Below are 25,510 nucleotides of genomic sequence, written 5' to 3'. Positions count from 1 at the left end.
AAAAAATTTGTATTGTTTTTGATTTTAACAAAAAAATAGTAGTTAAAAATAATTAAAATAGTAAAAAATCTTTTAAAATGGCATTGGGTCCGGAAAAGTCCACTTTTTTGGCATTCCACCCTAGAACGGTCACTCTGGCCATCAGCTGTTTTTAACACGCAGTAGTCGGTGTGTTTTTCCGTTCTCTTCGAATTTCACAACAATTGGTCTGTTTATTGATTAATTTTAAGTGACACTGACTAGTCCGAGATGTCTCTGGTTCGAAACTCCTCCCGGTTGCTGTGTTCGCAGCTGAAGCGTGTGCAGAGCGTGCCGGTGGCATTGTACCACGAAAATGTGAGTTTTAGAACCACCGCGCATTTCCAATTGCCTAGCGGAAAGTTCTTTCGTAATATCTAGAAACTACATAATATAGATAAGTGCCGCCTTTGTTGTCGTTCAGATAGAAGGCGATTCAGGGGGCACGCAAATTGATAAGATCCCAATGACTAACCGACTTTTGTTGACAGGTCGTTGAACACTACGAGAACCCGCGCAACGTGGGATCGCTGGACAAGAAAGATGTGACAGTGGGTACCGGATTGGTGGGAGCTCCCGCCTGCGGCGATGTGATGAAGCTGCAGATCAAGGTGGACGAGAACGGCAAGATCATTGATGCCAAGTTCAAGACCTTCGGCTGTGGATCGGCCATCGCCAGCAGCTCGCTGGCCACCGAGTGGGTCAAGGGAAAGTCCATTGATGAGGCCGGCAAGCTAAAGAACACGGACATCGCCAAAGAGCTGCGCCTGCCGCCCGTCAAACTGCACTGCTCCATGTTGGCCGAAGACGCCATCAAGGCTGCGCTAGCTGACTACAAGGTCAAGCAGCAGAAGAAGGAGGCAAACTGAGGGGCGGAACGAAAACTGTGAATGTAGTGGAGCGTATCTCTGAACAACCACTAAGAAAACAACAACTATAAGTAATCTACAATACAATACAATACAATATACTATAAAGATACTTGGCATTAGGTCGTAGTATGCGATTATTCGCTAGAGCTCTGTGAGTGGTGAGTCGATTGGATGTGAACACACCGGTAAAGAGAAACTATATAAGGGATGCTAATTAATATTATTATTTTACCGATAGAGCAATCTTAAATTGGAAATTTAAAATGTTATTGACAACCTTTTGTTTATCAGTATTGTAGTTTCTCTTAATCTACTTGAACTGCACTTGAGCCTGATTAATGTTTTGATTTTTATTGCAGATTGGCCGCGTGACTGCTGATAAGTGCATAGAGGTATAGGATACGACTTTCATTGATACTAACGGATAGCTGGAACTGATATTGTATGAATGCATGTCCACGTGTGTATTTAAAAGGGGATTTCAATGTAGTCCCAAGAGCTAATTAAATTATCTGTTCTGTTACGCAAAATATAAGCTTGCTTTGAAAAGTAATAAAGCGTTCCCGTTGGAATAAAAATACATGAATATTTTATTGCACCATTAGATCAATTGTAAATACGAGATGTGGTCATTATTGGTTCTTAGGAGAGACGAACGCTTACTCCACCGCCGCACTCGCCCTTGGACTTCTGCTCGAATGCTGTAAATAAATAAATTCGAATTACATTCTCGGAGCATTTAAGGAGGTGATCTCACGGTCATCGGCGTGCTGGCAGTTGTAGTTGGACATAACACACGGACTGCCAAAGGTGATGAGCTTCTCCTTGTTGCTGTTCTTGGCCTTGGCGCAAATGGGATCATAGACTTCGCCGCAGGCCCTCTGGCAACTGTCGGTGGCCCCCTTTTTGGTGTCCTTAGCCGGAGTGCCCAGAACGAATGCCAACAGGCACAGGGCTAAAGGCGAGTATAAACATTATTAAATATCCAGTAATCCATTAAGCTTTTGTTATAATTCCAGTCCTGATATATGTATGTATTTAGGTTTATTTACCTAGGAAAGCAAACAGAGCGAAACGCATTTTGAATAACAAACGAAATTTCCACGAAATCACAAATCGCAAAAACCGGCTTCGAGTCGCGTTAGAACTGAACTGAATTTTAGACAGTGAGATGGATCACCTTTATATACAAAGCCCGGCTCATGAACAATAGAAAAAACAAGCACAGACACACCTACGGAATATATAGATGGACCGTCGACACATATACGATCCGAATCGTATCTCTCACCTCAACCCACACAGTCGCGGGTTGTGTGAATTAAAAAACAGCCAAGTAGACATAAAGTGCACTTGTTTATCAGCCAGCGGGATAACAATGGCGGGTCAACGAGATGATAATGATGATGCTACAATTTGGATAGATGATGGGTTTGATCAGGCTGGATCTGAGCATGGGCGGTGTTTGAGTGACACGCGTCGCCGGTTGAAAGCGGTTCTAATTATTTTCATTCACTTACCCGCTTTGCGGGGCATCCCACGGTGACATCCCGACAAATATATACTGCCCGTTAGGGAAACATTACGGTGAAATATTTTGTAAACTATTTAATCCCTGTTTCAGTAGTGTACTTGATAGAATATAGTGAACTTTTTTCTCTGTGCAATATAGATTTAATAACAGAAGTGCCCTTGATGTTTCCTATTCCCATTTAGTCATCCGATTTTAATTCTATTTTTAACCCCTTTTCAAATTTCCATATAATGGGTTTGCTAAAAATTTACCAAATTTCACCTGTTTTAAGTCCATAACTTTTCTAATTTTAGTCCGATTTAAATTTTTCTAATTTTTTTTCCAAAAGATCGGTTTGCTGAAAGTGAACAAAGTTCACTAGTTTATTGAAGGTGTCCCCTTCGATTCGTTTTAAACATCTGCCTGAAATTATAATATCCTCTGCAAGAGTATTTTTACTAAGGCGTTGAATTTAACCGTCAGCTTTTAAAATTAATATGTCATTCCCAAAAAGGGGAAATTGACGAACCTTAATTAGACCAATTATACTTTTAAATGACAACATTTTAAACTGCAAACTACAATCGTATATGAATTTTGGATACCTTTATGTTTATTTTCTTCATAATTGCTTTTTAATAGTCATACTTAATTGCTAGCAATAGAAATTTTTTTAATCCAGCTTGGCATTTTAAGAGATTTTCAAAAGGTACTCCAAATTCAACTGGACAGCTGTCGTTTTATTACCCGTCTTAACTTCCATCGTCCTAGGGATAAACCGAAGGCAGGTAGACCCCAAGTAATTGAAACGTATCAACAAGGCTATATTTTCTGATAAAAACCTGTATTCGGGTCGCGTCTTCACTATGCCAAGCCCCCACCCAGAGCTGCGTCTTAGCAAGCCCCGCCACCCAGGGTTGATCAAAGCAGATATCGATTTCTGTATTTTTTTGTTATAAATATTATTTCTGTTTTTCCCAATTTACGTCACTAATTCTAATATGACATGACTTTTTAAGATTCATACACCGCATAAGGGATAGACAAGATGGTTTAAAAATATCACAATAATAACGGCATGGTATCGATGTATCGATGTTCTTATCGAAATGCCGCCGTATCTCGCTTGCTTTCTCGGGTTAATGTTAACGTTTTTGTGGCTGTCTCGCGCTCAGCACCCTCTGATAATCGGGTTACCCGTTCGGGAAAACATTGTCCTCTGTTTACCTGTTTGGGAAATCGTTGTCCTCACGAAAAAGCGCCCTCCAGCGGACAAAAAGAACAGTCAAATTGTTCGGGCTCCTTTACGGACTGACGGACCCGACGTGACACCCTGTTCTTATTCACCACGGCGGCCGACTTCGGGGGGTATATAAACCCGCGCACGTACGTTTTCTTTAGAAAATTGTCATGGTGGAAAATTCGAGAAGAGCGTACCGATGCGCGAAGAACGAGAATAAGCGAAGGAGATAGAGTTATCGATTGAGTTTCTGCTACAAAAATATATATATATGTAACGCATATTGTAAATGTCCTAAGTTAAGTGATAAAGAGATATTTGTGTACGTTTAAATTTGAATCGCGACGAGTACAACGAAGACGTACTGTCAAGCGAAAACAGAAAAGCAAAGTAGCTGCGCAATAGACGGTGGTGTACATAGTTTATCAAAATCCGAATCAGAATCAGTTGAAGTGTGATTTTTTTGAGCCTTGTCGTAAGTGAAGAGAAAGCTTTAAGCGGAATTACATCTATATAAATAATACGAAGCCAGCCCGTCGCCATTTTGAAAGTGATTTTACAATACACCCACACGTATATACACACAACTGTGAGCACACACATACACCCATCTACAGCCCGAAAAAACCAACCAATATCCGAAAAGTTTTAAAGTGAATCAACAAATCAAGGCAACTTTTAACCCAAACTCAACCCATTTTGTACATAACGCTTGTGGAAAATCGGAATCTATAACGAAGTGCTGAGAAAACTGCGACACACACGCACATTCGTCAGTGTGAGAAGGTCTACGGCAAAAAGTAAGTCGCAATTGTGTTAGTGGTCGCTGCGCATGTGTGCGCCGTGTGTGTTGATTCATTAATTCAGGTATTCTCGCAAATAAATGTGTATGTATGCGTCCCTCTGACGTCGCCCGTTTGCGAGAATAGCCAAACAAACAAATACCTTTTGTTGACGTAAATAGCACACATGGACTGCACACATGGGCACGATAATGCAGCCGTTACGTAGTTAGCACTACGTTACAGGTTGTTGCTACCTGGAACTGAGTCGTTACATGTCTTATTTCCCCTTTTCGGGTTCCCCGTTTCTTATTATACATACAAACGCGGTCAGCATAATAGAACTGTAAGGGCTGTTTTTGTAGTTTTGTTCAAAATGTTCAGGTAAAAATGTAAACCTACTTTTCCGTCACTTCAGACTGTCATTTTGTTTTATATTTTTTAGAGTTCGTTTTGAATAAAATCTTTAGTAATCACATTTGCAACCCCATATTGTGATATCGGCAAGGCCGCATTATTCATACTTTCAAAACAGCATTTTAAAAAGGCCGTTGTCGATTCATTAAGCATTCAATGGATTAAACAGAAATAATATAATTTTGTGTACAACCCCTATATCAGTTTTTTTCCTGACCGCTTCTGTATACTTTTCCTTCCAAATGCCCCGCAACAAATGCTCAATATTTTCTTTGCTTTTCTCTACTTTCTCGCTCAAATAACAGGATCAGCACGGCTTGGAATGCAAAAGCAGCAGTTGAATCAGCGGAGAACCGAGAAGAGTTTGCGAAATTATAGCTAAGGATAGCTTAACCAGAGTAAAAGAGATAAATCAACAGACTGATAAACAATACATAACGTTACAAGTAAAACTAAATAAAGTAAAGTAAACAGCAGCTGTACATAAAAACGAGACCCAGGAGAAGTGGAAAGCAGCTACGTGCTCAGCCGCCCGTCGCCCTTTTCGTTTAATTTTGGAATATTGAGGAGGGCATCTTCGGCGATTCGATTATCAGTAACCAAAGAAAACAGAGCGGCCGCAGCTAAACCAACATCGCAGTAGCAGCAGATGGGAGTTTGGTTTCGATTTATAAAGAATTGATTTAAGTGCGTGTGATATTTAACGTTAAGCATTAATTTAGCGAAATAACCAAAAACAAAAAAAGGCAAAACAGCAGAAATTTTAATAGAAGAAGAGAAGAGATCCAGCGATCGGAAAGCGACGAAATTACTATGACATACTCGCACAATAGCGTTAGGAACAACATCAGAATGACAACCGCATCGGCCACCAAGTCCATACGATTAAAAAAGGGAGCATCATCAGCGACCTCCGCATCCAACTCATCTTCCCCCTCGCCCACATCCGCACCCGTGTCCCCCACATCCGTGTCCGCATCCGCACCAGCAACGCCCTTGGTAACTGCACATTCCAACAGTATTGCCAGCAGTACAAATAACGCCCAATTCCTGAGCACCTCGCCCACGAGTCTGGGCCTGGGTCTATCCTCCTTGGCCACGCCCCCCAACCAGAGGCAGCGGCCACTCCAGTCCCAGTCGACCGGATCCAAGGGCAAGCAGCAGCGCCAGTCGCCGCAGCAGCAGGGAACCTCCTCCGGAGGAGGCGGAGGCTTCTTCTTTGCCAACAACCGGCGAAACGGCGGAGGACGTTCGCCCCAGGGAGCGATGCAGGTGCGCCAGTCACCGGCCACCATTTTGGGTGGAGGCTTCTCGCCGGGAATCGGCGGAGGATCGGCTCGCAAGCAAAGGAAGAGCCCGCCGCTGGGCGGTAAGATCTCGCCCCAGCAGATGCAAATGCAAATGCAGCAGCAGCAGCACCCACTCATACCCACCGCACTGACGCATTTTGCGGGCAGCAAGTGCTTTGACGCACCAGCTCCTACAGCGCTGCCCAAGCCACCCCAGCACTGGACCCTGTCCAGGTCGGAGGGCAAACTGCCCCTGACGATGCCGTCGATGCCCAAGTTCCAGGTGCCGATGCAGACGGGCCGCTCGAAGCGGAACCTTCTGGACGACTTCGACACGCACAACCTGAAGCTGCTGCTCAATGTGCAGTCGTAACACCCTTGGTGCTTGAGGATCAATTTCTGTGGCAGCAGCGAAGCAGAAACAGAAACAGGATCTGGAGCAGAGTCCGGATCTGAAGATGGATCTGGAGGACCGACTTGAATGGCCTGAACACCCGGTGGACCCCGAACCCGTCAATGAGTTGCAAAAAATCGAAATGAACATAAAAGAAAAAAAAAAAAATTAACAAAAGATAAAAACAAAAAATGCAAAACGAAAAAACCTTTACAAAAAAAAGCGAAAACAATTCAACTGAAAAATTGAACTTTTTTAAACAAAAAAATACAAGAGTAATGTTTGTGATCTCAAGTGTGTATCATGAAACAATAAAACCAATTTGAGAAGCTATAACAGAAAAGCGAAAAACTGTTTCAAGGAAAGCTGAAAGTAAACAAAATACAAATAAACACAAACAACTGTCCTCACACAACCGACCCATAAAACAACATCAGCAACGACAACGAGAACAAATAAACACAGCAAAAAAGATGCAAAATTCCCCGCTATTAAGAACCCCCCGTCAATCTCCACCACTGTCAACTTCAATGCGCAAACTAAATAGAGAAAGCCAATCGACAAACTGCAACCAGTACAACAACCCATGGAAGCCTGGCTTAAATATACGAAAACCAGATGGAAAGAAGAGGACAAAGGAGAAAAAGTCGAGAAGAGGAAGGAGAACTTTATATGTCTAACAACGGATACTTCACAACTGAACATTGTTTTAAACGTGATACGCAAATAGACTTGAAAATTAATTAATAAGTAAAATTATAAATATAATAATATTTATGAGTAACTCAAAAATGGACGCTAGAAGCGCAGCATAACGTACAGTTTATGTTTATCCCCCGAAAAGCGGACAAAATGTGCAACGTACCTTAAATGTTGATAAAATGAGTAAATACAGAGGGCAAACGCTAACAGAGTATATTCAAGAGACACGATAATACCTAATAACTTATAATAATAATGAAACTACTATAAATCGTATACCCACCAAATCACAAAGACTAATTCAACAAAAACTCAACGACAAAAACTCAACGCAGCCGCCGCAGCAGAGCAGCAGCAGAGCCGCAGCGCAAAATGCATTCAACTTGCCTGAAAAGAACATCTATAACTATCCTCTACCTTAAGATAAAAGAATCCACTATTGTATTGTAATTTGACCTACCTAGATACTTCCATTACTTTTAGTTTAACGTCGCGCGAGAGAAGCAATTGCCCAAAAATATTGAGCTACATATGCGAACATGTGTAATTATTCTTAATCTGTAATTGCGAAATGGCTTTAAAAAATTCTAATTTAAACATTCTTGAATTGTACATAGAAGGGAACAACGCTAAAATGTTCAAATAAAATTTTCTAAAAACGATAAATCGATTAACATTAAGAATAAGACCGATCAGCACTTGTAAAATGTGGTAGCGCGCTATCGGCGCAAGCAAGATTTTATTTATTCCAAAATATGTTTGATCTTGCGCCAAGCGGAAACAATTGTGAAAACAACTAAAAACTACTGAGTTGCAATCCCCAAGCAAAGGCTTTACGTGAGGAAGAGATAGAGATATCGCGAGATGAGAATGATGAAATGAAACTACTTTATGTAACTATTCGTTGATGCTCAATACTGAAACACTTGAACCCAGTACCTTATTTTCATTATTAGCATTACTTATTAATTGTTAATATTGATATGTATGTAAATTATTTAAGCAACCAATCCCTTTCCCGAACCCCCGATCCCAAAACCAATCCAAAGTTATTTGTATTTTGCGTAGAAAGAGGCAGCGTGAGTTTTGTTATGTGTTTTTGCCAAGTGAATTGGCCCCGAAGTGATAAGCCAAAAACAAAAAGAACCCCAAAACATATTTGATAGTGAAAAACCGCAGAAATAAGAACACACTTGAGTTTTGTTTACGCATATTGTTTAACTTCCTGAAACAGCTAAATTATGAGGAAAGAAAGAGAGAGAGAGAAACAGAGAAAAGATAAAACTATAACAAAACACTCGATGATAGTTTTAAACATGTTGAAAAGCCAAAAAAGTCAAGCACTGTTTAGGTTTACTGAGCAAGTTGTCATATTGGTAGCTTTAAAGCTTGTATCTTCAAGTTACACTTCAAGTACACCCCATACATATACCCACTACTTAGAGTATTGATCTGAGCGAAGGTCACTCGAGCAGTGCTCGGGAACTCACCAGCTCACCCCCATTTCCCCCATCAATCACACACCCCACAGAAGAAATCTAAACTTGTCGCGCAGAATTTTGCATTTTTTTTAAGTGTAAGCTTAACGTTTGTTACTTACTGGACGTCGATTTGGGCTGAGAACAGCTTAGATTTCATTGAAGCAGGAGAGATAAAAATGTCTATTTGTAAAAGTTAAAAAAACAAAACCACTAAAAACAGACCAAAACAGGGCCGAATCCCCGCCGCTCTGCCTTGGACTGTGGGCACAAACGTTCCGACCCGTTGACTTTTTCAACACCAATCAGTACAAATTAATTTCCATTTCAAAGTTCGGAGCCCAAAACAAAATCGCGGAGCTCCACATGCGAGTCCAAGGCGTTTGTGCCCCCATCTAAGGCAACTGCAGATTGGCCCCTGAAAGAAAATTCAAATTCATTTTTTTTATTTACATTTAAAGCGTAACGACGACGATTCGACCAAGTTCGAATATTACTTTTAACCTTTTTATTTAAGCCGAAAAATGATTCGTCGTTCTAAAACAATGAAAAGAAAGCAACCAGCACTATGTATTTTTTTAATTTCTCCATTGATCTAATTTACAATTTAATTTGCAATTTTTTGTGATACTTTGCTATATTTTAAAAACCTGGTATATATACAAATTAAAAACAAATACAACTGAAGAGAAAATGTTTAATTAATTACCCACACCAATACCTTAAATGGACCATTAAGATGAATGCGAATATGAAGAGAGAAGTCGCCATTCAATACTGTAATTATAAAAATGATTGTGAAAAAATATGAGAAAAATTGTAAAGCAATATTGGAATTGTGTTTATAAACCCAAGTCAACTTTTAACTTTTGAGAAAAAGCGAATGAAAACCCCACAAAGCCAACCACCAACCAACCACAAAACAATAGAAAAACAAATAAACAATTGTACACGGCTTTCGTAAAGTAATTTATTAAAGCTTTGTATAATTAACAAAAAAAAAACCTCCAAATTGTGTTTTTATTTGCCTTATCACGTACCATTTTTCGTTTGTAATTTTATTTTCAGAGCTAATCGGCCAAGTCCCCCAGATTATAACCCCCCACATTCCAGATGAAGCGAACATGTGCTCCGTAAAATTCCACTACCGAATTTCTCACATGTTTTTTTTTCAGCACGATTTCTAAGCGAGAAATGAAAACAAAACCAGAACCAGAAAAAATAGAAAAAACAAAAAGCGCTTCGCTAGGCGATCGAAACAAAGGCAATGTGCATATAATATATATGTATGTATGTGCGTATATATACATGCATATATGCAAAGCAGCTGCATTTGTGCAGCGATTTCACAAACACCCAGATACATATATGGCGACAAACGAATTAAAATAAAACGATAAGCAACTTTACAGAGCCGAAGGGGTGGATATACCCTTGCCAGCAATAGCAATATATTTCCGATTCCGTTTCAATTTGAAAAACTATCCTAATTGTTCCTATGTTAGTTCTGCATAGAAACCTAAATATTAACATTTGTGTAATCGTAACCGGACCGACACAACATAAACACCTAAAGCGATAAGTACGAATTGTCATTGTGAGTTGAGGAAATTTATATAAGCAACATTTAAGCATTTTATAGATTCTTACACAAGCAGCCAGCATGATAAGGATACATGTTTAAAGGTTTTATTACACCATAACACAAAATAGATACATAAATGTATAAGAGGATTCTATATCTATATATTAATATGAGGCCGAAAAGATCATACCAAAAGAGCTCAGCAAGCATCAAAGTCAAGTTAAAATTTAAGCAACCCAGAAATTGCCTAACGATCAAACAATCAATGTGTAAATCCCCTCTCAAAAACCACTCCAGCCACTCATTAAATCCCCAGATCCCATTCCCACCCCATCCACTTCCCCAAATCCCCTAAAAAGTGAACAAAGAGATAAAAATATTTTCAATGGAACCCCTTCGATGAGATCCAGATACAGTCGGACTTCTCCAACTCGAAATATCTGCTATCAGAAATTTGAATGATTCGAATTTGGCAGCCCAGCTCTTATTTTCAATTGTTTAATTTTGTTGCTAAATATAAAGTCAACACATAAGGCCTTGTTTCAAAATTTTGCTCAAGCTATAAACAACTTATTTTGTTTATGAGTTTCTTAAATTATATTTTCCGTACAGATAAAAAATTCTTTCGTCAACGACAATAATTGACAAATTGGTTCAGAAATGTTGATAGCGAAAAAATTTCAAAACTAATTGGAAAAAATACAAAAAAAAATTTTTTTTTCAAAATAAGAGCTTGTCTGGTAGAAAATAAATTGCAAAATTGGTAATCGAGTTAGGCTAAAAAAAAACTACAATGGAACCCCCAAAAAGAGTTGAACCAAAGAAGGAGGACAGTGGAGAGAGCGGTTTGAATCACTTTAGTTCAGAGGTAAGTGGGCAAAACACGATTATGACTCACTGGCGGTATAAACTAGTATTATCTAGGTGGATTTCTCTAGAGGTGGCTCGAAGAAAAAACAGACGCCAAAAGTCAATTGGTGAACGTGCTCCGAATCACCTCATCTTGCACCTCCCGCTTTACAGAGAAAGAAACGTATTGTAGTTTGATAGCTGATTCTAATCAGTCATTTACATTTATTTAAAAGTGTTGTTTGTTTATCATTTAGTAGGTACTTCGATAAATTAAAGATTTTAATTTCGCAGTGAATCATCAGGCCATTCATCTGTTTTTGTTTCTCTGTATTTGATGTCTCTGGTTTTTAGCTTACCTCTTTGGGATTTCTTTATAAACGATGTCGCAAAGAAAACTGGATTTACAGACAACACACAAAGTTGGCAATGGGCTTCGGTTTTGAATTCGGTGTCGTTGTTTACCGCTTCGCTACGCCTCAAGTACATATGTACGTACACAATTATATACGTACGTCCATATCTCCGATCGAATTGAAAAACGTCCAAAGAATACAAGAGAATAACTGTATGGGTTGTCCATATTTGAGCATTTAAAGCGTTTCCCCCCTTTGATTTTGTTTTATGCTGAGACCCGCACTCTTTAATTTTTCTGTTACGTTTGCAACGATTTCAGGCCACCCCCAAGAGTTGTGTATATGTGTACGTATTTATATACATATATACATATTTATATATGTATGAATATATATGTACAAATATATATACATATTTGTATGATTGGCTATGAGCTTTACTAAAAGTTAAGGCAAATCAAAAGCGTAAACAACTTTGTTTTTATTTCGTTTTCTGTTGCTTCTCTTTTATTTTTTATGGCGCTCTGCTTAAGCTAATTGCAAACGATAAATGGCGACGACGGTAGTGGATTTTTAGAGGGGCCGAGCGGTATGTAGGGGGCTATCTTGCCTCTCGCTCCCACGTCCGCTAGGATTTGCGATTGCGAGAGTTTCTTTTGTTGTTAAAAACAGCAAAAAATAAAACGAAAATCAAGAGCCAAAGAAAAAACGTCTACAAATCATCTGAAACGTGACTTTATGAGAAAGCTTATACCCTTTGACTGGCATTTAAACATACTTTTCCGCTCAAGTAAAAAACAGTTTTAATAGTGAACTACAAATGAATATTTATGGTACCTTTCGATGTTAGATATTAGTTTAAGTTAAGAGAGAGTAACGAAAAATTAATTTTTCAATTGGTTAAAATATTCAAGAGTTCTTATATCGATCATTCCCCACTTTGCGGACGGGGTATCAAAACGCGACGGGGCAAATCAAAAACAAAAAGTTGCGTGCACTGGTCTCGAACTGGGCCTGGTAGATACATCTATCTACGCACTTGGTATCTGTAAGATACACACACACATCCACATACTCACGTTGCCGCCACACGCGCTGTGTGCGGAACGGGATGGAGATACCCATAGAGGGAGATGGACAGATTTCGTATTTACAAGTTTTGTGCGTTGGTCTCTGACGACCCCTTGGCCTCCTACCGCCCAATCCCCAATCCCCACTCTCCAATCCCCACTCTCCAATCCCCAGTCCCCTCGTATTTTTGTACACCCGTATGAGCATACGCGTACAAAGTACGCAAATGCTGAAGAAAATAAAAAAAATCAAAATATAAAAATAAGTTGAGTACACAAAAGAAAAATATTTATTTTCAGTGGATATCCATCCAATTGTAAATTCAAATTTATAACACTTTTTATGATGCAAAAAACTGAATATGATTCAAACACACACATCTAAGATAAGAGAACTCTGCTCGTTCACATTTCAATTATGAGTTTAAATTTTTTCATGTGTAAAAATGTATGTGAATATGTGGAGGCAATCATGTGAGTGTGTGTCAACGGTTATTTTATTTTCTTCTTCTTTTTTGTTTTTGTTATTTTCAGGCAATGGAATAATTTTATTTTGCTGCGCAATTTCTTCTATTGATTCCCCACATACTCGCATTTGTTTTATGCTTTCCTTAGCTGCCCCTATCGCCATGGCTTCCATGATCGCCCTGCTTTGCTTTGATATCATTTTCTATATTAAGGCACACTTTCGCACTCACATCGGACTACTTCGAGGTACATACAAACCCAGATAGCATTCGCACCTTATCGCTATAGTGTACATTATAATTATTATTGCACGCGTAAACAGAAAACAGCGATATGAGTGGTTGCTATTTCACCGGATGATAAGCAAACCAACTAAACAGATGTGAACCCTTGAGAGCGTCGGAAACTTCGGCTACACCCGAAACGGAAATGGCTCAGAGAAGTGGTTCCCAAAAAAAAAAGTGGATGATTCACAAAAACCATGCGGGTGACGGCGTTACCAATGCTTCATCAAATTAAGTTCACAGAGACATTCATGTGGCCCTTCCACGTGGCAACCGATTTGGCAATGGGACACTCTCAGCCAAATTCGTTATACAAACACACTCTTTCAAATATGGATGTAACCATTTCACATTGAAATATATTCGTATTCTTTCGCAAATGAATATTAATGGCGCTTAGACTGTTACAGCTTACACCAATGGCGTGTTGATACCCCATAAAATGTAATTATCTATATATGGTTCTACGAATTCTACCCTTCCACGTGGGTATCGGTTTTCGTTTCAGATAGAGGAAATTACCACTGAACTTTCTAATTAATATTAATTGCGTAGATAATGTAGGTTGAGTTGGTCAAATCATATTGATGAATAGAAATATTATACATTCATTTTAATCAAACTTTTACATGAGAGTCTGCTCCCCAATAAGATTTGTGGTCTGTATTAGTAAGTCATAATAAAGTGAACTCTCTTAGATGTGAACATTATATAAAATTAAAAAAAAATTTTGCGTATGTTATAAATTGCAGCTAAAACATTTCCTGGGTATTAAAAGAGGTTTTTTAACATTAATAGTAAACAATCGTAGTTTAATATTTTTTTTGAAGCGTTCCTCGCTTGGTTCAAAGAACCTACAAGTCTTGAGAAAGGTCATATTAGACGCGATCGCTCAACAAATTAAAACTTTGCTATTCCAAGCACCTTGAAATAATTTTAAGTTGACAATCGTTCACCTCACTGTATTCACTTTTCATCTCAGCGACCACGTGACTTGCGCTTTGTCTGGCAATGGAAAATGCTCCCCTCGCCGAGAGTTCCTCGGCTATTAGAGGAAAACTCATTGAATGGATCTGTTATCGGTCAAGTGGGAACGATGTGATAACCCCGCGGTTAGATAAGCCTGGGAAGCTTGGATGGGTCGGAGTGGTGTGATCGCGAGATCTCAGCTTGGAATCAGTCAAACATTTCCCAGTTCGCCGGCAAGATGTGGTTCCTTACGAGTGCTTTGGTTGTCCTAGGAGCTCTTACTTTGGTTCAGGCAAGTTTTCAAGGAAAACAATTTTCAAGGGGAATCCTTACTCATCTCTGGAATTGCAGGGTAATATGCAGTTCCACTTCTCGCTGGATTTCCATGTGAAGCAGCCCCCCAACTCTACTGATACCATCGACAAGACCATAATAGTGGAGAATAACCAGATTTCAATGGTGGACAACGAAGGGACGACTACGAAATCTCCGATGAGTCAGTGGACGGATCAGGATCAGTACAATCAGATCACCCTGCAGAAGGTGATCGATACGCGGAGATCCGTTCAGCAGCTGAATACGGAGCTATCTCCTTTGGCGGGCAGGAGTACCGATCTGGCCAGGAGAATCAAACAGAGTCTGCGTTATGTCAACGATGTAGACGCTGCCCTAGAGGATCTCACCAACTTTGGCCAGCTGGTGGAGCTGCTGAGAAAGTTCGTCAGCCTGGTGGATAACCTCAGGGATCCCAATAATTTCGGAGGAATCCGCAGCCTGGAGTACGTTCTCCTAAAGTTGGCCTTGGAGAAATACGATCTACTCAACAAGCGACAAGAAATCGGAGGATTTTTGGATAAAGCGGAGACCGCCTGGCAACGATACCAAAACACGCAGGTGGTTCTCCTGGATAACTCCACCTGAGCCCAGCTCATTTTACTAGGTTTTTAAGTCTTGCAGACCTTGTTAGGAGTATAATTTTAGGATAGGACAGGACAAAGACCAGCATCTTTGGACGAGACAATCACTGCACCATCATCTGGGGCGGCACGGCCCTTGAAAGGAATAAAAGACTTTTAAGGGACTTCCTGTCTATTATTCGGTTTCACTGCAATGCCCAGAATTACTACAGGTATACGAGGAGAGAGAGAGTGTCAGGGGTAGTACCCTAAATCTGCTTCGGTGCCCCGTTTCGTTAAGGCTAGAAAATACGTTACACACGCTGGGAATGCCTTGATGCACTGCCAAAAAATTATTTGTTAAGCCAATGATGAAAATATTCAGTACATCAAAAAATAGTTTAATAAGTATTTTTATAAATCGAATTGAGAATTTATTAGCTATAAAGCTTAAAAAAAATACAATATTTGTATGATTTGGTGAGATAATTTTTTATCAAGGTACTTAACTATATTTGAGTGACAGCGAGTAACTCTTTAAGCGGTCAGCATATAAGCAATAATAATTTGTGATAATATACATATGTAGGTGTAGATTCGTGTAGATTTTTACCCGAAACATTCGTTTTGTGAGTATAAATTTAAGAGTGAAATATCAGTTTACTTAAGATTTTTTTTTTTAGTGCATTTGCCCGCTCTTCCATTCAGCAGATGCAGGTAGTCCGATCCGAGGATCTAAGGGAGAATTTAATAGCGAACAACAGCTGCCAGAGCCGTTGCTAATGGGTGAAGTGGAGGGTAGGGTCCCGATCAGAGACCAAAATTTCCGAAACCCGAAACAACCACTACCAAAAACCATATGCAGTTAAGTGGGAAACGGGATGGGGGACTTTGAGAAAAAACATATTCATCGAGACGACGTTACGAATAACATTTGTTGTGTGGAGTTGGGGGCGGGTTTTCGGGGTAACGATTTCATACCCCCCATAGGAGGTTCCTCGGGAACTTCCAACAGAGTGGAACGCTTGAAATCGACACCGAATTCAAATCTCTGAGTTACCCTTACGGCTTCCTTAACGGTTTTCAGCGATTTCTTTTCTGCTTTTAGGGGTGTCGTCTGAAGTATCGACTTATAAATACACGCGTACAACCCATAAATTTACCTTTGTGTTGAGCAAAAACCATGAAGAAATCTGTATACATAATGGAAACTCGATTGGCATAAGAGGGACAAGCTGTATGAATACAGGTTTAAGCTCTTTTTTATCAACATCAACCGAAACTGGTCGAACCGCTTTGGACCACAGGCCATCCGATGGCTTATGTATCTTTTTGACAGTTTATGTTTATACTAAAATTTCGCTGCAGGCGATAAATATGTATTGGGACAAGATCCGGACTAAAAAAGGGATAATTCTAAGCTTGAGAAATGGTGAGGAGCAGAACAAAGAATTGGTAAGGGATTCTTATTCTAGTATACATATGTACTCGTATCTAAAACCGCGTGCTGCAGATGCACTCAATTTTAAAAATAAAAACAAATTGATTCGAATTTTACAATGGTAATAAACATTTTATTATTGCCATACGTACTTAATTGGAACGCCCTGAACACTTATTGTGCGCAAATATTATAAAATTAAATATTTTATTTTTCTATATAATCAAATAGTCACTGACTTATCAGTACTTATCACAACAAAGGTTCAAAATGAAACTAATAAACTCTTAGCATTAAAGGCACAGCAATTAATGAACGAATCATTTTTATTTTGTGTGTATGTTAAAAAATATATTTTGATTTTCCCGCCTTGTTTATTAAACCGATGAACGATAACGATGGTTTATTCTCCTATTGGCCGTGTTAACATGATGTTACCTACAGCCACTCGTAATATAAATGCAAAACCCAAATTTGACAACCATAATTATTATTTCTCAATTTGGTTTGAAATTCCGCAGTATTTTTAAAACCTCGATTTGAAAGTCGAGCTTGCGGTCGGGGCACATCCGTTGCATATGGGGCTTAATGGTGTCGAAGAAAGCCTGGTCGGGATCAGCAGTTACGGATGCCGGGGCGGTATTTGTACTGCAGGGTGGATCGACACACTGTGGGAGGGAGACAATTTCCGGTGGCGCTGTATCTTCCCTGGTGTATGTCAGATCTCCCAGAACCGATTGCAGGCTGTCCTGAATTGTTGGGCTATCGAGGGCAGGTTCTGGAGTCGTTTCCTGCCCGAAGTTTCTTCGCTTAGGGGTTTTTGCAGTTCTCTGGACGGCGCACAAGCGTTTTCGTTTGGCCTGCGGCTTGGGATCCTCCTTCAGCGGCTCCTCCTCGTCCTCCGTCTCTGCTTTCACGTCCAAAAGGAAGCTGAGCTCCTTTTCGTAGATGTAGGAGGCCCTAGCCGCCTCCTCCCCGCTTTGGCGCAGCCGGTTCACCCGCAAATAGCTGTCCCTAGTATTTTTCCACCGTTTGAGCAGGGTCTTCACTATGATTGGAAGAAAAATGTAATATGGAGTTGAAGGGAACCAATATGTTAAGGAAAACCCACCGATTTCCTGCTTCTCCGGCTCACTGGAGGCCGCAAAGTTTGAGCATAGTTCCTGTCCAATTTGCTGCCAGGCCTGATCCCTTAGTTCCCGGTTGTGGAAATTTGGGTGCTTCCTCTCCCAAATAATCGAGCGTTTGTGTACCGCCTCAATGAACTCGTACATCGAGTAGCGCAGATTGTTGCCCGCCGATCGCAGGACCTTGTGATTACCCATTATTTATTTTGTTTGTTTACGGACGGATTGGATCAACAATTAAATTCTGTACGCGCTTAACAGCACGGGCACCGCCTAACAGCACTTGTCAAAGAGTTGCCACCTTGCCCCAAATTTAAACTTTCAAACGTTGCTGTTATGTTATGAAAATAGGTTTTCAATTTCGTGTTTTTATTATTAAACATATACAGATAGGTCAGTAGATTATTGTTGCTGTTGTTCTGGCTTCAAAGCGTGCGAAATGCGAAGGTATGACCGAGTAATACGTGTACGTGTTAAATTAGGAGAGAAATGCAAGTGAGTTTTGATGATTAAGGTGTAGGGATCTCTGGACTTCTGAATGATTCTATTTACATGGGCCTGCCCATGCCGCGACCCATGCCCATGCCGCCGCCCGCCATCGGTGGTTCCCCGGCCTTGGGGCTCTTTATTGTCTCGTCGACAGAGAGGATCATGCAGGCTGCCTCGGCGGCCGCCGTTAGCGCGTTGATCTTGATGATCGACGGCTCCCAGACGCACTGCTCGTAGTTGTCCGAGATGTCCTCCTTGGTGATGTCGACGCCGAACCACTGGCCTCCTGCAAAAAAATAGGTTACAAACGGTAATCAGTATGGGTAATATTAAATGGTGAAAAACACTTGGAAAGTTTATATATTTAAATACATAAACCCGCCAAAAAAGAAGCGAGCCTGCAGTTTAACATTTCGAATTCCCCAACGTAACATTACGCCCAGGTGGCAACGTAGGACACAGCCCGCGCAACAAACGAACCAAAGAGGTGCGAAAGAGCACACACTACAGCACATGTGACTCGAGAGAGAGAGGGCGAGAAAAAGAGAGGTCGGGAAAAACACGCGTTGTTGGCGAACATTTTTCCACTGTTTACAAGATTTTAAAAGGAAAACTAAGTGCGAGATAAAATGATAGGTTCCGGGAGAAAGCGCAAGCAGCAGCTAAAGCCGCGCCAGGATGAGCACCGGTCGCCGGTGAAGCGACGCAGCGTAGACATCAAGTCGGAACCTTTGGACGGTTATCCGGCGTTGGCGGACTACGATTTGAGCACGGCGGACATCAAGCCGGATCTTACGGAATTGCAGCTGCAGCTGGCGGCAGAGCAGCAGGTGACCACCAGTGTCACTCGCTCAGAATTGGATCAGCAAGAGAGCGATTCCGACGAGGATGGCTACTCGGAGTTGAATTACCAGTCGGCAGATGTCTTTTGTCAAGGTAAGCAAAATCCCCTCGTCGCCCTAATCATAAACTTACATAATTCTCTTTCTTCTTAAAAAAAAGATGAGCCCGATGACTACGATCCGGAGTGGAGTAGCCAACAGATGGGCTCGAGACTACTCTTTGAATTCTCCACCCCCAGCCAACAAACTGGGTTGAAAGCAGCCAAACGCTTTCAGTGCCCGCAGTACTACTTTACCCAGCTGCTGGGCAATCGTGCCAGTTTCTTTGAATCTCTGGCTCAAAGCTGTAATCAAAAGGGGGGAGCAGAAAAAACGAAGCCTACTAATGCCGAAGAAATTGCAACCTTTGTTGGCCTCTCCCTGCTAATGAGTGACCTGAAGCTGGAACACCTCTCCGATTACTGGAGCAACAACATGTTCTACGGCTTTGTAGGATTCAACGAAAAGATGTCTATCGAGCGCTACCGCCAGTTGCTAAAGTGCCTAAACTTTGATGCACTAAATCCCCAAACGGGAAAGGCAAAGTCGAAGGACTTTCCACTTCTAAACTTCATTAACGACCGCATGGCGGAACTGTATGTTTGTGGCCAGCAACTGGTGCTCAATGAACCTATTACGCTTTGGAAGGGTAGATTCAGTTACCAAGACGATCTGCCCAAGAAATTCCGCAACAACTTGCTGCTGCTGCACATGGTAACCGAGCAGAGTGGCCTGGTGGTGAAGATTCGGCCGGAGATTGTGCAACAAAAGGACGCTCAGGCATGGGTTCGCAATTCCCGCCAGTTGGTAGAGCACCGAAATGAGTTGACCCTAAAACTAATGGAAGATTTCCAAGGAGGACGGACTGTGTATGTCTCGAAATTCTACGGTAGCTATGGACTGGCCTACGAGCTGGCCAAGAGGAGCACCTACTGCACTGGGCTGCTCGACAGGAACCGATATGGCAATAGCAAAGCTCTCGTGCACCAGCGGTTGGATTCCAACAGTATCGCCACCAGCTATGCCACGTCCTTGATGATGGCCAAGTGGCAACGTCGTTCCAAGAGCTTGTATTTCTTTAGTTCTGACTGTTTGGCCATTTACGCCAAGGAGTTGTCGTTGCAGAAAAAGAACGCCAGACCCAAGTTGATTCAGGAGTTGGACTGGCAACTGCAACCTGGCAGCGAGAGTCGCCAGCACCTGATCCAGTACCAACCCACCTGCCAGGATCTCCCGGCGGACAAGAAACTGGTCATCTTCCTGCTCAATATTCTCGTGCACAATGCTTATTTGCTGTATTTGGCCAATGGCCAAGGTCCGCGAGGCGGACACCTTAAAAGCTATGCCGAGTTCCGTGTGCTGATCATCAAGTCGCTGCTAAAGGAAGAAGTGGTTAACGTAGCAGTCAGTCCCCAGAAGTCAAAGGAACAAGAAAAGGTGAAGGAGAAACCGGCGCCCGAGGCCAAGGTAAAGGCTATACGACACGAACCCGTAATCATTCTGCATAATGGAAAGCCAGCACGAAAAAACTGCCGCCACTGCCACAAAGGCGGAATGCTGCAGTTCAGCAAGATTATGTGTAACTCCTGTCCGGACAAGCCCGGTCTGTGCCAGGAACCCTGCTTCCGGCTCTGGCATGACCAGCTCAAAAAGTAACCGAATAGACAACTATGTATACCAACTGAATAAATTGATAAAAGTAAACTTCAATGGAAGGAGACTTATAAATAAAAAATATGTTTAAAGCAACAACTGGTTGGATATAAGGGATCCAATTAAGCAACAATAAATTTGATATGAATAATTTTATCTTTTCAAGAAATGGCTTCACTGGCTTCTAAATAAATCCTTAAACGAATTTAAATGTTAAATGAAACTACACTATTTCGGATCCAATTTGTTTTTTTAAAACTGTTAAGGTGGCTTCAAGTTGTTAAAGATTTTTAGAGACTTACCCTGGGCGTGTTTTTGCCGCAACTTGTTGAGAATGTTTGTGGCGTCAAAGCCGGCGTTGTCGCACAGCTGGCGCGGAATGACCTCCAGACCCTTGGCGATGGCGGCGATCAACAGCTGCTCCTTGCCGGCAATAGTGCGCGAGTAGTCACGCAGCACTTTGGACAGCTCCATTTCGATGGCACCGCCTCCGGCAACAACCGAGTCGTGCTTAATGGTGCGTCGTACAATCATGATAGCGTCGTGAAGCGAACGCTCCGTCTCCTCCAGGAACTGCTCGGCACCGCCACGCAGAATCAGGGTGCTGGTCTTGGCGTTGGGACAGCCTGTCGGAAGAAAAAATTAATTAACTTAGCTACCTTAATCCTTTTAAATGTTTAGAACAAAGCCTTACCTTGGAAGAGGTTGAATCGCTCACCGCCCACCTGGCGCTCCTCAAAGTGGTCGCACAGACCCAAAACACTGGGCTTAATGTCGTTAGCAGTCGTCATGACAGCTCCACCGCAGGCCTTCATGGTGCGCTTAAGATCCTCCTCAGGAACGCGACCGGCGCAGAAGATGTCGCGGTCGGCGAAATACTGAGTTGCGACATCGCCAATTGGCAGCTTGGAGAGCACAACATTGGCGCCGGACTCGTGGATCTTGGCCAGCTTGTTGTAGAGGATCTGCCACTCGGCGTCAACAACCTTCTGGTACTCCTTGACGTTGTCTACGCGGATCTCCGCGTTATCGCGCTCCGCCTTCAGCTCTAGTTCGATGTTAAGCAAGGCGATCTTGCACTTGTCATAGGACTTGGGAGCCATCTCGAAGCCGGCATACGAGAAAGTCTTCTTAAAGGCGACACCCGACACCAACTGCGACTCCTCCAGAGAACCGCCGGTCACCTTTTTGATTCCAATCATGTTAAGGGGCAGCAGCTCATCCAGCGAGAGCACGGCATCTACCACGATGCGGGAGAAGAAGTCCTTCTGTTGGTGAATCAGCTTCGAGGACATGGCAGTGGCCGCACACTTTTCGAGCAGAGCTCGCTGGTCCTCCTTCGATTGCTCGACAATCTGGACGGCCATCTCGTTGATCTTTTCCATGCAGAGCTGCAGTGCCTTGCGGATGGCCTTGATGATGACTCGCGGGTGAACGCCCTCCTCAACGAAAGGTTTAACCTGCTTCAGGAACTCACCAGCCAGCAGAACCACGGATGTGGTGCCGTCGCCAACCTGTACAAAGGCGAATCAAAGCTTTAGTTGAGAGTCACGTGCTTTTGGGCAACCACTTACCTCGGCGTCTTGTGACTTGGCGATGTCCACCAGGGTCTTGGCTGCAGGGTGGATGATCTCCAGCAGCTTCATGATTGTGGCCCCATCGTTGGAGATTGTCGCCTTGCCCTGGGCGTCCACGATCAGCTTGTCCATGCCCCGGGGACCCAGGGTGGTACGCACCGCGTCCACGATCGACTGGCAGGCATTTATGTTGGACACCAGCTGCGGCTTGCCCTGCGACGTGTCGGTGCCTTCCTTCAGTAGCACGATTTGCGGTTGCTAATGGATCGGGCAGACAATTCGAAATATAAGTAAAATACTCCAATTAGTCAGCAGATGTCGTCGGCTTGCGAGAAGCTTCTTTGCAGGTTATGTTTACATTCGCATGCCGCTCGCAAGAGAGTCCTTGATTTGGACTCCCTCTGCAGTCCTTGGGTTATTTGCAGGTGCACTTACCATATTTGTGTGATGGGGCTGACCGATTCGACGTAAAACTGTTTAAAACAACGAATTTCCTAGCAGACAGGCGGCAAGTTGCTTTTCGTTCACGTTTTCCGCGATGAGTAATGGCGCTATCGATGCATCGATATTATTCGACTTCCAATCGATGTTAGCGGCTAGTGTGAACGTTTGTGACGGACTTGGCGCATTTTAAAAAGAATTATAAACGTAAATCAAAAAAAGGTGTCTACATAAATTGAAACTAGATATTATATTATTAACGCATTCACATTTCCTAAAAATGTTTAACACGGTAAGTGTCCAAAACAAGGGAAAACGATATTTAATTCGATTACAATTTTCGATACCTCGTGACGTCACTGTTGACTTGTGAGCGGTTTTTTAAAATTGCTCCTAACTTCAAATATAGATTTGTGATTCTTTCTATTTATAAAGATTTGGCGATGCACGCACGCATGTCGCTTATTCCATTTTAGAATGTGCGCCGCATCTTTAGTTTGTTCCTACCGCTCAACTTGAGTGAGTTGTGCACCGAGCAGCAATTAGATGTAAAATAAAAGAGTTGATTAAAGGCTGCAACCGCCAGAACATTCAACCGCAATTAGGTTCAAATGGAAACAGGCAGTCTAAATCTAATTCGGTCATGAGGAATTGGAATTTTAGTTGCCCAAGACTCCTCCTAACGACGACAACAGACCACAAGAAATGTCAATGGATGCCTAGCCAAAAAATCGCGGAGTGATTACGAAACATTACAGGATTCTGATTCTCGGAAAACCAACAATGAAAAGTGCAAATAGTGAGTAAGTAAAGTGAATTACAGCCAAATGATGATAAGGCATACATGCAGAGTGCAAAGTCTGTTTCCCTATTGTGATTTTATTTAGATTTCCATTCTGTTGACAGACTGGATTCCAAATGTGTTCTAATTGTGTCCATCATTCATCGTGTCGTTAAGGCGATTGTCAAATTTGTGCGTGATTTGTGAAGTTTCAGCTGTTGGGAAATGACCCCTAACACATAGATATGAATACTGAGGGCCAAGAATTTGGGTTTGGATTTAATAGAATTTTGTAGATAACAAATGGTTCATATGAGCCAACCAGGTGTTTAAGAATTATGCTTTATAAGTCTGCAATGTGCACGTTTTAACAGCTATAATGTCACGTCTTTAGATGAAAATGTATCTTTAACTAGCACAAAAGCTTGGTATAGCACCAAATACCAAACTAGCCACTTAACTTATGCGGAAGCGTTTAAGAACATTCAATTTCAAAAATGTTCCGAAATAAATTTTTTTTTTTGGTGTAAAATAACAAATCGATTAAACTTAAACTGGAATAGATATTAAATGTCGGGAATTGATTTCAATTGATCATCACTAAAAACATTTTTTTCGGTGTGCCATTACTTTGACCGAATTGGAAGCGGGTTGTGTGTATATTTTGGTTATTAATACGCGAGCGGCGGGTTTGTTTTTGTTATGAATACGAGAACCGGGAGGAAAACGAATTCAGCTTTCCATAAATTGCCTCTTCCGGCTTCACTTCGGCCATTCTTTGGGGCACGCACATCGGCCTGAGCTTTGCCACCCCGTATCCCCAAGAACTGCATCGGCAAATGGCAAAGCTCTTTAATTAAATGGAAATGAAGGCAAATGTGAAAGAGCTTGCGAAAGCTCGAGGGGCCGAGTTAGTCAATCGGTGTCCGGCCGAAACGAAAGATCTCTGCTATCGCCGAGCAAACGAAATTTTACCTAGTATAGAGCACTTCTTTTAATTTATAGTTTAAATTGATTGCAAATAATTAAGATACTCCCCAACGAATCGAACATAACTCACTTTTATTCCGACGAACTTGTGTAACTACTTAGAAATATTGCGCGCTTCCTGCAACGAACTCTATAAACTATTTGAAAGAAATATAGGAATTTTTGCGAAACAATTGTCGAAGAACTGCTCCACATACCGACAATATTCTACTCGGTCTGTGCGCGAAAAGAGTCTATTGAAAATTAACGTATTGACGTCATTACACTGCAAGAAACAGTGGCAAAGAGGCAGTAAATTAACTGTTTACATTACAACATCGTCGGGCGAGTGAGTGAGTGAAAATATACAAGTTTGAGGCGAACCAAACATTGGTCTACGACGCCCAAGGATTTCAGAGCTAATGGTGCGTATACGTGATCTTCAGTGATTCAGCAGCAAAACTGTACACTCGTCGTCTGGCCGACTCATCGTTTGGCAATATTTTCAAATTGATGTGTGTCAGAAAATATACATGCTTAAAGAGCAAAAAAGAGACTTTCATCTGCCCATGTGTACAGTGGATGGAAATCGAGTGGGTGGCTTCGCTCGAGCAAAAACCAATCCCATCCAAGCCGGTCACATCGAGGCTGTGATGTCACCATGGCGTGTATGTCGTCCCAAAAACACTTTATTAACGAGTTGACTGGGGGCAGCGGTTTTTAATTTAATTAAACTAAATGCAACATGAGAGCCATTAACTTTCACAGCCCGAAAGCGTTAAAGAGTTCAAAAGTAAACTTTGAATTGTAACCTACACCTCAAAATGCATATTATTTCCATTCAGATGGCCACATGCGAAACTTAATATCGCATTTGGGGGGGGAAATATGGATATATATTACTCCTGGCATGCATGTTTTTAAACATCAACAACAAAGTTAATCCCCTAAAGTTCTTACATTGTTCTA

At 41.7% G+C, this 25,510-nt stretch overlaps 8 protein-coding genes across 12 annotated transcripts in view; 5 read left to right on the top strand and 3 right to left on the bottom strand.

Annotated features, from left to right (window-relative positions):
- The first annotated feature begins 139 nt into the window (after positions 1–139).
- Positions 140–1,476, top strand: LOC108099648 (iron-sulfur cluster assembly scaffold protein IscU). Its single transcript, XM_017203278.2, has 3 exons — positions 140–336; positions 510–1,048; positions 1,250–1,476. The coding sequence occupies exons 1-2, from the start codon at positions 250–252 to the stop codon at positions 885–887; spliced, it is 465 nt and encodes a 154-aa protein (XP_017058767.1). The 5' UTR covers positions 140–249; the 3' UTR covers positions 888–1,048; positions 1,250–1,476.
- LOC108099649 (vasotab) lies at positions 1,457–2,071 on the bottom strand. Its single transcript, XM_017203279.1, has 3 exons — positions 1,943–2,071; positions 1,648–1,845; positions 1,457–1,591 (listed from the first exon to the last, which is right to left on the bottom strand). Exons 1-3 carry the CDS (start codon positions 1,968–1,970, stop codon positions 1,533–1,535), a joined length of 285 nt encoding a protein of 94 aa, XP_017058768.1. The 5' UTR covers positions 1,971–2,071; the 3' UTR covers positions 1,457–1,532.
- Positions 2,072–3,786: 1,715 nt separating this feature from the next.
- Positions 3,787–9,709, top strand: LOC108099391. Its single transcript, XM_017202890.2, has 2 exons — positions 3,787–4,443; positions 5,148–9,709. Exon 2 carries the CDS (start codon positions 5,656–5,658, stop codon positions 6,502–6,504), a length of 849 nt encoding a protein of 282 aa, XP_017058379.1. The 5' UTR covers positions 3,787–4,443; positions 5,148–5,655; the 3' UTR covers positions 6,505–9,709.
- A 4,743-nt stretch (positions 9,710–14,452) lies between these two features.
- Positions 14,453–15,367, top strand: LOC108099393. The gene is made up of 2 exons (XM_017202892.1): positions 14,453–14,578; positions 14,638–15,367. Exons 1-2 carry the CDS (start codon positions 14,525–14,527, stop codon positions 15,205–15,207), a joined length of 624 nt encoding a protein of 207 aa, XP_017058381.1. The 5' UTR covers positions 14,453–14,524; the 3' UTR covers positions 15,208–15,367.
- Positions 15,368–15,850: 483 nt separating this feature from the next.
- LOC108099392 lies at positions 15,851–18,020 on the bottom strand. The gene is made up of 2 exons (XM_017202891.2): positions 17,735–18,020; positions 15,851–17,671 (listed from the first exon to the last, which is right to left on the bottom strand). The coding sequence occupies exons 1-2, from the start codon at positions 17,946–17,948 to the stop codon at positions 17,121–17,123; spliced, it is 765 nt and encodes a 254-aa protein (XP_017058380.1). The 5' UTR covers positions 17,949–18,020; the 3' UTR covers positions 15,851–17,120.
- A 64-nt stretch (positions 18,021–18,084) lies between these two features.
- Positions 18,085–22,920, bottom strand: LOC108099390 (T-complex protein 1 subunit eta). The gene is made up of 5 exons (XM_017202888.2): positions 22,786–22,920; positions 22,348–22,608; positions 21,468–22,287; positions 21,076–21,399; positions 18,085–18,525 (listed from the first exon to the last, which is right to left on the bottom strand). The coding sequence occupies exons 1-5, from the start codon at positions 22,786–22,788 to the stop codon at positions 18,299–18,301; spliced, it is 1,635 nt and encodes a 544-aa protein (XP_017058377.1). The 5' UTR covers positions 22,789–22,920; the 3' UTR covers positions 18,085–18,298.
- Positions 18,564–21,067, top strand: LOC108099389. The gene is made up of 2 exons (XM_017202887.2): positions 18,564–19,175; positions 19,242–21,067. The coding sequence occupies exons 1-2, from the start codon at positions 18,869–18,871 to the stop codon at positions 20,774–20,776; spliced, it is 1,842 nt and encodes a 613-aa protein (XP_017058376.1). The 5' UTR covers positions 18,564–18,868; the 3' UTR covers positions 20,777–21,067.
- A 330-nt stretch (positions 22,921–23,250) lies between the features above and the next one.
- LOC108099363 (intracellular protein transport protein USO1) overlaps positions 23,251–25,510 on the top strand; it is a 24,512-nt gene continuing 22,252 nt past the window's right edge. For 3 of the 5 annotated variants that reach the window (XM_017202849.1, XM_043209199.1, XM_043209198.1), the window contains exon 1: positions 24,489–24,966. The gene's annotated coding sequence lies outside the window, so the exon portion shown is untranslated. Of the gene's footprint in view, positions 23,595–24,488; positions 24,967–25,510 lie in introns of those variants that run through there. The other 2 variants (XM_017202851.2, XM_017202850.2) reach the window with 2 other exon arrangements.

The sequence above is a fragment of the Drosophila ficusphila genome, unplaced genomic scaffold (genome assembly GCF_018152265.1).
Source record: "Drosophila ficusphila isolate 14025-0441.05 unplaced genomic scaffold, ASM1815226v1 contig_791, whole genome shotgun sequence".
In the NCBI taxonomy this organism is placed as follows: domain Eukaryota; kingdom Metazoa; phylum Arthropoda; class Insecta; order Diptera; family Drosophilidae; genus Drosophila; species Drosophila ficusphila.
The sequence above is the reverse complement of the archived record's forward strand: the minus strand, read 5'-3'. Positions and strand labels throughout refer to the sequence as shown.